The sequence below is a fragment of the Nicotiana tomentosiformis genome, chromosome 3 (assembly GCF_000390325.3).
Source record: "Nicotiana tomentosiformis chromosome 3, ASM39032v3, whole genome shotgun sequence".
NCBI classification, from domain to species: domain Eukaryota; kingdom Viridiplantae; phylum Streptophyta; class Magnoliopsida; order Solanales; family Solanaceae; genus Nicotiana; species Nicotiana tomentosiformis.
The window spans coordinates 59,506,613-59,519,963 of NC_090814.1; the positions used below are offsets into that span (position 1 = coordinate 59,506,613).

Genomic DNA, 13,351 nt, shown 5'->3' on the forward strand with positions numbered 1-13,351 from the left:
AAAAATGTGAGACCTTCTCTAATACCAATTGAAAGTGCAAGAGGGGGTGAATTATAATTTTTTATTTTCTTTTACGAGGTAGTCGACTAAGTTGGGTTCTAGTCGACTGGACGTTTGATATGAGATGTAAACTAAATACAGGAAAATAAATTGCATAAAGTAAATGACATAGGATATTTTATATTGGTTCGGATTCAGAATGAATCCTACGTCCAATCATCTTGGGTGGCAAGGGTGTTCTCTTTCAAGTATGAAGTTGCTTAGTATAGATGGGTTGGTGTTGTTATACACCAACAGCTTCGTCACTTTATTCTTTCCTCTCTTCTTGATACAATGCCTCACCAGTGATTTTTCTCTCTTTCTTCACTCCCTAGTTACACAGTAAATCTATAGCAAACTACAATGCTTGTTTGAAGTAGAACAAAGAGATTGATATTGGTTCGATCAAAGTATGTCCTTCCTTTGCATCTTCTGTAGTATATATATATATATATATATATATATATATATATATATATATATATATATATATATATATATATATATATATGAGAGTTGGTCTCCATTCTTCACGGCGTGATAGTTCCATGGTTGAAAGGCAACCCAAGGGAGTTGACTCTCATAATCAATCAAGATGATTTTCTTCCAAGAATAGAACATAACTTCTTTTCTTTGCTTCCTTGATTTCCTTTTTTTTGCAAGCCGTTGAGATTGAATATTCTCTGTGATGCGTGATTGAATATTCTCTGTATATCTTCCATACTGATTGATTGATCTTCTACACTGATTGATTGATGTCTTCTGTAAATAGCTAAATCGAATATTCATTTTTCATGAAACGCACAATCACAGCATATTTACTCCTTGATTCTTGCTTCTGGATCTTGACTTGCACGTTTGACTCCTTGATTCTTGCTTTCAGATCTTCTGCTAGAATCTTTCTAATTCTTGTGACTTTCTTCTTTGGGATTGGTTTCCTACAATTAGAATTAAGATATTGTCTACCATTAAAACATATATCTAACAAGAAGCTTGAAAATTAAGAACATGCTCTCATCATAGAAGGTAGAAGAATGTTGTTCTTTTCATAAATTAGGAAGAGGAGTGCATGCACTTGGCAGGTCCAAAGTCAAAATGGGTGGTTGACACAACAAAATCTTCCCACCGATAAGGATCTTTTTTGCAGATATGTAGCAGGTGATTTCGGCACTGTAATGATGAGTAACACAAGTTACTCAAAAATTACGAGGATCGATGACATTTATATTAAAATAAGTGTTGGATGCACATTGGTTCTAAAAGATGTGTGGCATGTACCTGACCTACAAATGAACTTGATCTCGGGAATAGCTTTGGATGAAATGGATAGTAGAACTATTTTACCAATCAAAAGTGGAGATTCATCAAAGTATCATTGGTGATTTCAAAGGGAGTTGCATGTGGCACGTTGTAGAGGGCAGATCTGAAAATATGCTAAGGGGAATTGAGCGCAGTTTAAGATGAGATTTCTACATATTTGTGGTATATAATAATAGGTCATTTGAGCTTGAAAGGATTGTAGATTCTTTCCAAGAAATTACTTTTCTCTCTTTCCAAAGGAATGATGGTAAAACCTTGTGACTATTATTTATTTGGTAAGCAGCATAGAGTCTTATTTCAGATATTGTTTGAAAGAAAATTAAATATACTTGATTTGACATATTCTAATATTTGTGGTCCAATAAAAATAGAAATGATAGGTGGTAACAAATACTTTGTTAATTTTATTGATGACGCTTCACGAAAATTATGGTTTATATCTTAAAAACCAAATATCAGGTATTTCAAGTTTTCCATAAATTTTATGCTATAGTATAAAGAGAGACGGGTCGAAAGCTAAAGCATCTCCAAACCAATCAATGGAGGTGAGTATAATTTAGGGGAATTGAGGAGTAATTTTTCAAGCCATGGGATCATAGATGAAAAGACAGTTTCTGGAACCCCATAACATAATGGTATAGCTGAGAGCATGAACTACACCATTGTTGAGAAGGTGAGAAGTGTGCTCATAAGGCAATATTGCATAAGTCATTATGGGGTGAAGTAGTTTAAACAATATGTTACATGATCAATCGTAGTCCATCAGTTCTATTAGAGTTTGACATTCTAAAGAGAGTTTGAACCAACAAGGAGGTGTCCTACTTGCATCTGAAGGTATTCAGTCGCAAAGCTTTTGCATATGTACTGAAAGAGTAGAGAATAAAGCTGGAAGATAAATTTATTCCCTGCATATTCATCGGATATAGAGATGAAGAGTTCATGTACAGATTCCGGGATCTTATAAAGAAGAAGGTCGTAAGAAACACAAATATAGTCTCCCGAAAAAGTGAGGTTGGAACTGCTGATCCTTCGGAGAAGGCAAAGAAAAAGAATTTTGTATAGTTCCTAACTTTGTTATGGTTATTTCTACTTCTAACCATCCTATAAGTGCAGAAAGTACGACCAACGAGGTTGCCAAGAAGGGGGAGCAACCCGATGAGGTTGTTGAACAAGGGGAGCAACTTGATGATTATAGCGAGCAAGTGGAGTACTTTACTCAGGAAGAAAAAGAACAATCTCAACCTCTGAAGAGATTAGAAAGGCAAAAGGTAGATTCATTTAAGTACCCTTCCTCAGAGTATATCCTTATTAGTGATGAGGGGCAGCTAGAAAGACTTAAGGAGGTGTTATCCCATCCAGAAAAGAACCAGTAGATGAAATCCATGTAAGAAGAGATAGAATCTCTACATAAAAAAGGCACATACGAGCTGGTCGAACTTCCGCATGGTAAAAGACAACTAAAGTGCAAGTGGGTCTTTAAACTCAAGAAAGATAAAAATGGCAAGCTGATTAGATATAAAGCTCGATTGGTGGTAATATGCTTCGAATATAAAAAAGATATTGATTTTGACAAAATAAATTCTATTCGAATAATTTTGAGCTTAGCAAATAACCTAGATCTTAAAGTGGAGCATTTGGACGTGAAAACTGTATTTCTTTATGCAGATTTGAAAGCGGAGATTTATATCAAGCAGACAGAAGAATTTAAAGTTGCTGGAAAGAAACATATAGTGTGCAAATTGAATAAGAGTCTTTATGAGTTAAAGCAGGCAACAAGCAGTAGTACATAAAGTTTGCCTCACTCATGAAAAGTCAAACATATACAAAGACTTTTTCATATCCATTTGTGTACTTAAAAGATTTTTTGATAATAATTTTTTTTTTAATGTATGTGGATGACATAGTGATTATAGGATAAGAAAGTAGTTGATTGCCAAGTTGAAGCGAGATTTGTCTAAGTCATTTAACATGAAAGACTTGGGCCCTGCACAATAAATTCTGGGCATAAAGATAATTCGGGAACGAATAAGCAAAAAGTTGTGGTTATCTCAGAAGAAGTATATTGAACATGTACTAGAATACTTCAGCATGAAGAGCGCTAAGCCTGTTATCACACCTCTGTTTATTCATCTAAAGTTGAGCAAGAAGATGTATCCTACAACAATGGCAAACAAAGAGAACATAGCTCGAATTCCTTATTTTTCAGCAGGCGGAAGCCTGATATATGTAATGGTATACATCAGACCTGATATTGCTCATGCAGTTGATGCTGTTAGCAGGTTCCTTGAAAATCCTGAAAATAACTATTGGGAAGCAGTCAAGTGGATATGCAGGTACATGAGCGGGAGACTGCTTGTATTTAGAGGATCCGATCTAGTCTTGAAGGGTTACATGAATATTGATATGAAAGGTGATCTTGATAAGTAAAAAATCTACAATTGGATGTTTGTTCATATTTTCAGGGGAAGCTACATTATGGCAGTCAAAGTTGCACAAGTGTTTCCCACTCTCTACAATTGAAGCGGAGTATATTACTACTAATAAAGCTAGCAAAGAGATTATATGGATGAAGTGATTCCTTCAAGAGCATGGCTTGAATTAGAAGGAGTATGTCGTCTATTGTGACAGTCAAAGTGCAATAAACTTAAGCAAGAACACCATGTATCATGCAAGAATGAAGCATATCGACGTGACATATCACTAGATTTGAGAAAAGATAGAGGACGGATCTATACAGGTCAAAACGATTCTTACAACTTAGAATCCTTCAGATATGTTGACCAAGATGGTATCAAAAGATAAGTTCGAGTTGTGCTAAGCCGGGGGATATAGCCTTTCGGCTACATGTTCAACTGAACCCATAACATTCGACATGGAGTATAGATTTATATATTAAAACCTATTAAAATCTCAAGAAGTATTAGATTTGAACCCATAATTTTAACAATACAATGAGATTAATTCTAAAAAATTTAAAAGCTTAATCGATCAAAATTTAAATCTTAGATCCGTCTCTGGTGCAAAGAACTTGTCGGTATATACTTAAACTAGAAGTCGATACTACCTCCTTTTAAGTGAATGACACCAGAGGAGAAGATCTATAGGGCCCATCCCATTTGATAGAGGCATGTGCAGAAAATAGGTTTGAGCCTATTAGTCAAGGACTTGGGTGTCATTGTTTCCCGGGGACTATGAAAGAAGTTTGTGTGGGAGGATTTTTGGGCATTTCTCTTGTACTTTAATTTTGAGCTTGGAGACCAAGTTACGTTCCATTATAAATAGAGCACCATTTCATTCATTTTCAACACACCAAACACTGAGAACAAAAGCAATGTGAAGTATCACTGACAAGTTGTAATAAAATAGTCCGTAAGGAAAATAGAGAGTGTGAGCGATATTGTAATAAGGTAGGAATATCAAAAATCGATTATTTCGTCGAGTGTTTTAGTGGTCTTTGGAGTAGTTTACTCCGGCCTACTAAATATAACATTCCTTGCTATAGTGATATCAGTTGCTCATCCCGGGGTCATGGTGTTTTTCCCTATTCGGAAGAATTTTTCACGTAAAAATACTAGAGTCGTTGTCACTATTTTATTCTTGTTGAGTGTCATATCTTAGTGCTACATTAGCATTCCGTTTTTATTACCGTGAATATTATTTCTATCGGTTGTTTATTCCCAACAATAACCAATGTTTCTAAGGTTTGGTAATGTGTGTTCTTTGTACAATTCGTTGCTTATTGGTATCTAATTAGTTGGACGTTCCGTGGTTATTCGTCCTAGGCTCATCATCAAGAAGGCAAAGAACTTTCGCTCGACCGGCTAATTAGGCAATGTTGACCTTGACGATTCAGATTTCTTTCTCTATTGGACTAGCTATTCGACTGATCCATGTGAAATTTCAGTGTTAACAACTATACCTAGTAAGTCTTCACCCATGACCAACCACAACTGCTAATGTAATGCACCGCAGCTAGCTCACCAGCTCAATCGCGGACCGTTCCGGCACATTGTTGCGGAAAAAAGACCTACTTATGCTTCACTACTTCACACTTACTATTTTCTTCAATTTCTGCTACCCAACAGCCCCTGTAGTCCTTGCAAAATTAGAATTGGTTGCCAAATTTTCTCACAGACTACTGCGCAGACTTATTTTTGGCTTAAAAGGACAATGCACAGTCGGAATTCTTAATCTTCTTCATGTGTTAGACTGTTTAACACTACCCGAAGATTTTGTCTCGGTATCGTCCAGGCCAGTATATCACATTGAATTTGAAGGAGAATTATATCAACTCAGAATTTATCTTTCGTTCGATTCCATGGTTCAATCCTCGTGAAGAACAAATATATGTTTTAATTGCAAGGGTAGCAAGGCCGTCGCTACCGTCATATCCCATAGCAGTAATGTATTTCTATTCAAAAAAAAAACTCATGGTCGGAAGATGACACACCAGTGGTAAGGTAAGTTAGCTTGTGGTTCAGTAAAATTATGAATGTTGAGAAATATCCACTACCGTTACGATAGAGGCTACACTTGACAGAAACAAAGACAAAAGTTAGATGTTTCCATGTATGAGTAAAAATAAGTAGTAATAACTTCCCAAGATGTACAATAATTGGGGAAGGGAGACCAATCCTTGGATGGTTACCTAGATAGTTTGAAATACAACCAACCTTTTCGAGAGGCTGAATATAGGAAGACGAAAGTAAAGGGCAAAACATATATAGAAATTAAAAAAGGGAGTGGTCAAGAAGTGTTGAGTTTGAAGAGCCCCTGCGTTACATTAATTTTCTCTACAAATATTTTATTTTTCTCTAGTTAATGATTGAGTATGAATCTCTAGAAAGAGGCCAGTTACTACAGCGGAGATCTATTATATTGGACTTTTATAACTTAAATATATACTAAACGGGAAAAAATCTAAAACATGCAGCTCATCTAATATTCTAGTCCCCTTTATATTTTATTTTCTTTTAAGAACTGCGTAAAATATATATGACTTCCAAGACGGCATGATAAAGATCTTTGCTTAAAGTTTCTTTTTTAAACACTAAAACAGCGAAAATGAACTACAAAATTTAGACAAATATTCGAGTATCTGAGAACCTATAAAATCATCAAACAATGCCAACGAGAAGCCTAACCATCTAATCTGGTAAATGATGATTGCATATACAATCTCACTCGAGAGATACAATCTAAAGTTAAAATTTAGCCTCACATATTGCTTTTGCAGAAGTAACCTCATTCCGGGAAATACTCAAATCGTAATTTCTCCCCGAGAGCGGTACCTTTAACCTAATCCAACGACATATTCTGCGACCAACACTCACTAACCGTACGTTCTTCCTGCCGGAAAATGGGAAGGCAATCAAGCTGCTTAAAAGAGTGATTCTGTAGCCACCGCCAACAGCTTTCGACTCCAGGGAAATTGTTTGCATTCTTGTGCATAAGAAACAAAAATCAACATTCCATCCGAAACATATAGTTGAGAGGAATAACCGGTGTGATATCATGAAGTGCCTATTTCGCGGCATTTCAATGCAGATTCAACTACTTTAACCTTCTTTGCATTTTCACTGTTCACCAGTGAGAGCTTTTCAAGTGATGCTTTAAGCAGTGACATTTCATTTTCTTGAACATGGCTCTTTCTCCTCACTGATAATTGTCGCTGTTCATTTGATCGATTGGCCTGTGGAGAATGTGTGAATCTTTTCAACCTGGCATTTACTGCTTCTATAGAAGAGCGCAGAGCATCCAACTCCACTCCCCTATATCTGTCTGCATTACACAAAACAGAAGTCAGTTCCATATAAGAGAAGGTTAAAGCCAGAAAAAGGTTAATACATAATTTCCCATTTACACGCCTTAAATAACAGGGTTTCCTTTACACAACTAATATGTAAAATTATGTAGCTAAGACCACCCCCCAGATGGCCTAAGACCATTTCGTCTCAGGAAGTGGATTACATGGGCCACCCATAGAGTGACCTGTGTCGAAAATTAAACAAAAAAATACTGAAAATCCCCCAACATAATTTCCCATTTACACGCCTTAAATAACAGGGTTTCCTTTACACAACTAATATGTAAAATTATGTAGCTAAGACCACCCCCCAGATGGCCTAAGACCATTTCGTCTCAGGAAGTGGATTACATGGGCCACCCATAGAGTGACCTGTGTCGAAAATTAAACAAAAAAATACTGAAAATCCCCCAACCCACCCACCCCAGTCTCCGTCCCACTACTCGACCACCATTACAGACCTCTCTGTATGTTCCATTCCGAAACACTTGCTTCCTCTCACAGACACTACAGCCACTATCTAAACAAGCAAATTTAGTTGTGCTATTGATCTACATTCAGCTGCAAAACCCATTAATCCAAGAAAAAAGAAAAACCCCAGCAGGCAACCTCCCCAGGTGGGCTTCGGCAAAAGGAAAAGAAAACACCATCTCCTCTCTGTTACATCCTTAACTGCAGCAAAAACAACCCATTCAGCCATATAAAAAAAAAGTTTACAGCTCCTTGCACGACCAACCATTTTCTGTAACCGAACAAGGCATGGGAAAATAGTTCATATCTTATTCCATGAAGCAGAATTCTAACTATGGAAAGAATCAAAAAAGGAAAATCTTATAGATCTGCTATCAAATCCCTAAAATCATGCTATCATGTATATTACAAGGAATATGACAACATTCATTCTACCATGAATGTAGAATCCCTACAATTATACTATCATGTCTATTACAAGGAATATGACTACATTCATTCTTTAACACTCCCCTCAAGCTGGAGCATAGATATTGATCTTGCCCAGTTTGTTACAAAGGTAATCAACTCTAGTTCCATTCAATGCCTTGGGGAACAAATCAGCTAGTTGCTCTCATGTCTTCACGTCGCCAGTGGAAATCAAGTTTTCCTGAATCTTCTCAGGAATAAAATGACAGTCGACCTCAATATGTTTAGTTCTTTCATGATACACCGGATTTGAGGCAATATGAAGAGCAGCTTGATTATCACACTAGAATTTTGCTTGTGTATGATGTTTCAACCCAATTTCAGTTAAAAGATGATGTATCCACATAATCTCGGACGTAGACTGTGACATAGCTCTATACTCGGATTCTGCACTGGACCGAGATACAACATTTTGCTTCTTACTCCTCCATTATACCAGGTTCCCTCCAACAAAGACACAATAACCTGTAGATCTAGTATCGATTTTGGATCCAGTCCAGTCAGCAGTTCAGTCAGCATCTGCGAAACACTCGACACGAGTATAGTCGTGATTGCTATATAATATTCCAAGTCCAGAAGCTCCTTTCAAGTAACATAGAATATGTTCCAAGGATTCCCAATGTTTGACCGTAGGTGCGGACATGAATTGGCTAACAACACTCACACCAAAAGCAATATCTGGACGAGTCACAATGAGATAGTTCAACTTCCCAACTAATTTCCTATCTCTCTGGATCATCAAAAGAATCGACGTCATCTTTCATAAGATGTACATTAGGAACCATTGGAATACTGCAGGGTTTGGCTACCAACTTTTCGGTTTCTGCAATTAGAGACAGAAGAATTCCCTTCTTGCTTCTATTCACTTCTGCTCCCAAAAAGTATTTCAACTGGCCCAAATCCTTCGTATGGAACTTAGTATGCACGAAAGGCTTGACGGAAGAGATCCCCGCATAGTCACTTCCTGTGATAACAATTCATCAACATATACAACAACGAGAATAGTGTCATGATTGCCGATAAAAGACTGCGTGATCACACTTGCTCATTCTCAGCCCAAACTACTGAACTACCTCACTGAACTTGCCAAACCAAGCTCGAGGACTCTGCTTCAAGCCATACAAGGACTTCTTCAAATGACTAGACTATCCCATACTCCCCCTCCCCCTGAGCAACAAAACCGGGTGGTTGCTCCATATACACTTCTTCCTGAAGATCACCATGAATGAATGCATTCTTGATATCCAACTGATGTAAAGGCCAATTCTCTGAAGCAGATAGAGAAATAAATAAGCGGACAGAAGTGAGTTAGGCAACCGGGGAGAAGGTATCAGAATAATCCACCCCATAAGTTTGAACATACTCTTTAGCCACAAGTCTAGCCTTAAGTCTCGCCACGCAACCATCTGGATTCACTTTAACTGTGAAGACCCACTTACATCCCACTGGTTTTCTTTCCCTTGGGTAAGTCCACCAAATCTCATGTGTGGTTATCCTCTAAGGCATGTATTTCCTCAAGCATTGCATCAGACCATTCGGGATGATCAAAGCCTCTTTTTCACTATTTTAGGTACCGAGATGGAGTCCAGAAAGGCAATCATAGATCAAGATGCAGAGTACAGGCGGTCATAGGAAACAAAATTAGCAATGGAATATGTGGATTTGTAAGTACGTATACCTTTGCGAAGAACTGTTGCGGGACGTGTCATTTGTCTCTCGCCTCCGCGAGTAGACTTGAACAATTGGTGGTCCTGCAAACACGGTTGGAGCAGATGCTGAAGGCACAATAGCTTAATAGAAGAACTAGGAGCCCCCTGATTTGTAGAAATGGGAGGTGCATAGAAGAATGGTGTAGTCTCTGAAAATACCACATCAGTCGACACCAGATATTTGCCCCTTCCGAAAACACACTTCAATGCCTTAGGATCCAACTTGATAACAGAGGATCGAACATCTCAAACATAACATGTGCATCCTAACACCTTAGGTTCCACCAGAAATAATGACTTGTTTGAAAAAAGAATATTGTAAGGCAGATTACCACCAAGCACCGTAGATGGCATGCGATTAATCAAAAAACAAGTCGTACAGACTGCATCAACCCAGAACTGTTTAGGAACCTTCATTTGAAATAAAAGTGCCCGAGTTGTCTCAAGTAGATGCATATTCTTCCTCTCAGCACCTCCATTTTGAAAGGGTGTATCAACACATGAAGATTACTGTAGTATACCATGTTGTTTCATGTACGACCGAAATAACTCTGACATGTATTCTTTAGTGTTATCACTCCTTAGAATACATACCGAAGCATTAAATTGAGTTTTGACTTCAGCACAGAAGGCAGAAAAGTGAGTAAACACTTCAGAGCGGTTCATAAAGTAAATCTAAGTTGGGCGAGAAAAATCATCTACAAAAGTGACAAAATACTTATTGCCCAATTTTGGAAACAACTGGACATGGTCCCCAAACATCAAAATGAACTAACTCAAAAGCCGACTCGACTCACTTATTAACCCTTGGACTTAACGAGATGCGATGGTGTTTTGCCAATCGACACGACTCACAATGCAATGAAGAAATATCTTAAAACTGAGGACAAAGCTTCTTCAACAAAGGTAGAGAGGGATGTCTCAATCGACAATGTGTTTCAAAGGGAGACACAACACTGCAGCATGAAATAGACCGTGGCTCCCATTCATCAAGGATGTAGAGATCACCAGATAAATATCCTTTACCAATAACCTGTTTTGTTGTAAGATCTAGAAACAAACAATGATCAGGAAAGAATGGGACACAACAATTAAGGTCTTTGGTGATTTTACTAACAGAAACCAAATTGAAGGCCAAGTTTGGTAGACTTAATACAAATGACAAGGTAATAGAACAGTCCCAGATCCAACACTGCTACAAGTTGATCCATAGCTAGAGTAACCGAAGAGGGTGCTTTGTGTGAGCAAAAGCTAGAAAAAATATTTGGATTACCTGTCATGTGATTTGTGGCACCTGAATCAATCACTCATTTATTTGAAGAGGTGATAAGCCAAGTTTCATTTGATCCAACAAAAGTAGTAACTGAAGAAGATTCCTTAACTGATAACTGATATTGAAGGAATTTTAGAAACTCATCTGAGACCAAAATTGTTGGACTTGGAGCCGTAGCAACATTAGCTTCATTTTTCCTTTGGTTTCTTAAAACAAAATTCCAACAGCCGCACCAATAAAGATTGCCCAAGAAATCAGCAAACAAAAAGGTCGCAAACAGAACTTTGTGATAAAGTCACCCACAGATCAGAGAATCGATTTGAATCAAAGATGAGAGTGCAAACAGCAATTACCAACACATGGTCATGATTCCACGAAGCAGAGAACTAAATATATCAAAAATAAGAGAACTATCAAATCAAGGTGCCGAATCAGAGAACAAATACCAACTGAATCAGAGAACACAAGCAGGTAGCCAAAAACTCACTGGAAAATTCTCCACTAAACTTCAGTCGACCCTAGGAGGAAAGAAAGTTTTGAAAACCAGAAGACCTCGCCGGAAACTAAGAATTACGCCGGAAAACTGGTTGAAAACTACTTGTACAGTGAAAGTGATCGGAAAATCATAAAAATAATGGGTTTAGGTCGTAATAGCTAAACAAAACCATCACCGAAAAAAGAACAGAAGTGACTGCTGGAGTCATTGACCGGAGTTTCTCACCATGGCTCTGATACCATGTAACAAGACAAGGTATGGGAAAATAGTTCATATCTTATTCCATGAAGCAATCTGTATATACAAATATACATGTGCAGAGAATTCTAACTATGGAAAGAATTAAAAAAGGGAAAATCCTATTCTGTTATCAAATCCCTAATATCATGCTATCATGTATATTACAAGGAATATGACTACATTCATTCTACCATGAAAGTAGAATCCCTACAATTATGCTATCATGTATATTACAAGGAATATGACTACATTCATTCTGTAACAACCTTTAACCGCCAACCATCGACCACTCTCCCGCCAATCTCCATTTTCTCTAATCTCACTCACCTCACAATTTCTCTACCACCAGTCTCACCTCAGCTTCACCCAAAAAGAAAGAGAAAAAACCCAACAGCTACACCCAACGCCAGCCAACACCTCTCCTCGACTCCAGCAAATGCATTAAAATGGTCTGAGGTGGGGCTGGTCAAGGTCTTGGAGGTAGCGTTGTGGCGGAGAAGAAAACGGGTGTTGTCACTGGTGGTGGAGGTAGTGTAAGTGGTGGTGGTGGAGGTAGTGTAGATTGAGATGGGGGTGGAGGTGGAAAAGAAAAACGAAAGAAAGAAAGAAAATGAAAAATAAAAAGAATTTAGACCATAGGATTGTTTGAATTGATCTGGACAGTTGATTTTATAGCAGTTTTTCTTTTTTCAATTTAAAGCTCTTCACGCCCTCGAAAATATTGAAATATATGCGCCTGACTCTGACACGTCTCCAAATTGTGGGGAAGTCGCTGCGGAATTTTTCAAGTTAAGTTTTGTAAAGGGAACCTCGTCTTTTAAGGCGCGTAACCAGAAAATTAAATGAGTAGCTCTTTTTCGGGCTTATAGGTTAGCTCCTGTTACGGATGCTTCTAGAGCATCAGAGAGTTGGTAAAGACAGTCTTTTGGCCATATGCAGAAGACACAACATATTTACAAGCATTATACTGTTTTTTACGGTAATGATAAGTCAGAGTTCACAATAAACCAAATAAAACTACATTAAGCATTAGCATTAGAGAAGCAAATACCAAGTTCAGACTTGAACTCTCGTTCAGCTTTTGATAGAGATCTCTTGTGTGCTGCAGGCAGGTGTCGCAGGCTTTGCAAGCGCTCTTCTAGCTTACTGTGAAACTGAACTGCATGCTCAATACGATCCTCTATCTTTTCCTGTTTCCTTTCAACTTCCAAAATCTTCTGCTGTGCTTTGTGCAATCGAGAGTGCTGGTCATCGATGATCTTCTTTACATGAGGTGCATGATGCTGAAGTTCAAAGTACACCTGATAAAAGAAGAAAAGTACCATGTATCATCAAACTAAGAGACCAGTCTAGTGTCAAAAGAACTGAAAAGGAGGGAAGAAAACAAGATTTTCTTCTGATTTTGACCCAAGTGAGAAGTGAGGAGGAAGAGGGCGCCAAATCAAAGTATTAAATTCCTCCTCTTCAAAACAAACACTTCTGAGATTTAAAATAAACATCTTCAGAGAATAGGGAGATTAACAATACCA

At 37.8% G+C, this 13,351-nt stretch overlaps 1 protein-coding gene across 1 annotated transcript in view; it reads right to left on the reverse strand.

Annotated features, from left to right (window-relative positions):
• Positions 1 to 6,383: 6,383 nt before the first annotated feature.
• The window catches only part of LOC104097163 (nuclear pore complex protein NUP88), a 28,162-nt gene continuing 21,194 nt past the window's right edge, over positions 6,384 to 13,351 (reverse strand). Inside the window, exons 8-9 of the mRNA XM_009603688.4 lie at positions 12,874 to 13,123; positions 6,384 to 7,140 (exon numbers count right to left, since the gene is read on the reverse strand). Of these exons, the coding sequence (XP_009601983.1) occupies positions 6,872 to 7,140; positions 12,874 to 13,123 (519 nt within the window). The 3' untranslated portion in view covers positions 6,384 to 6,871. The remainder of the gene's footprint in view (positions 7,141 to 12,873; positions 13,124 to 13,351) is intronic.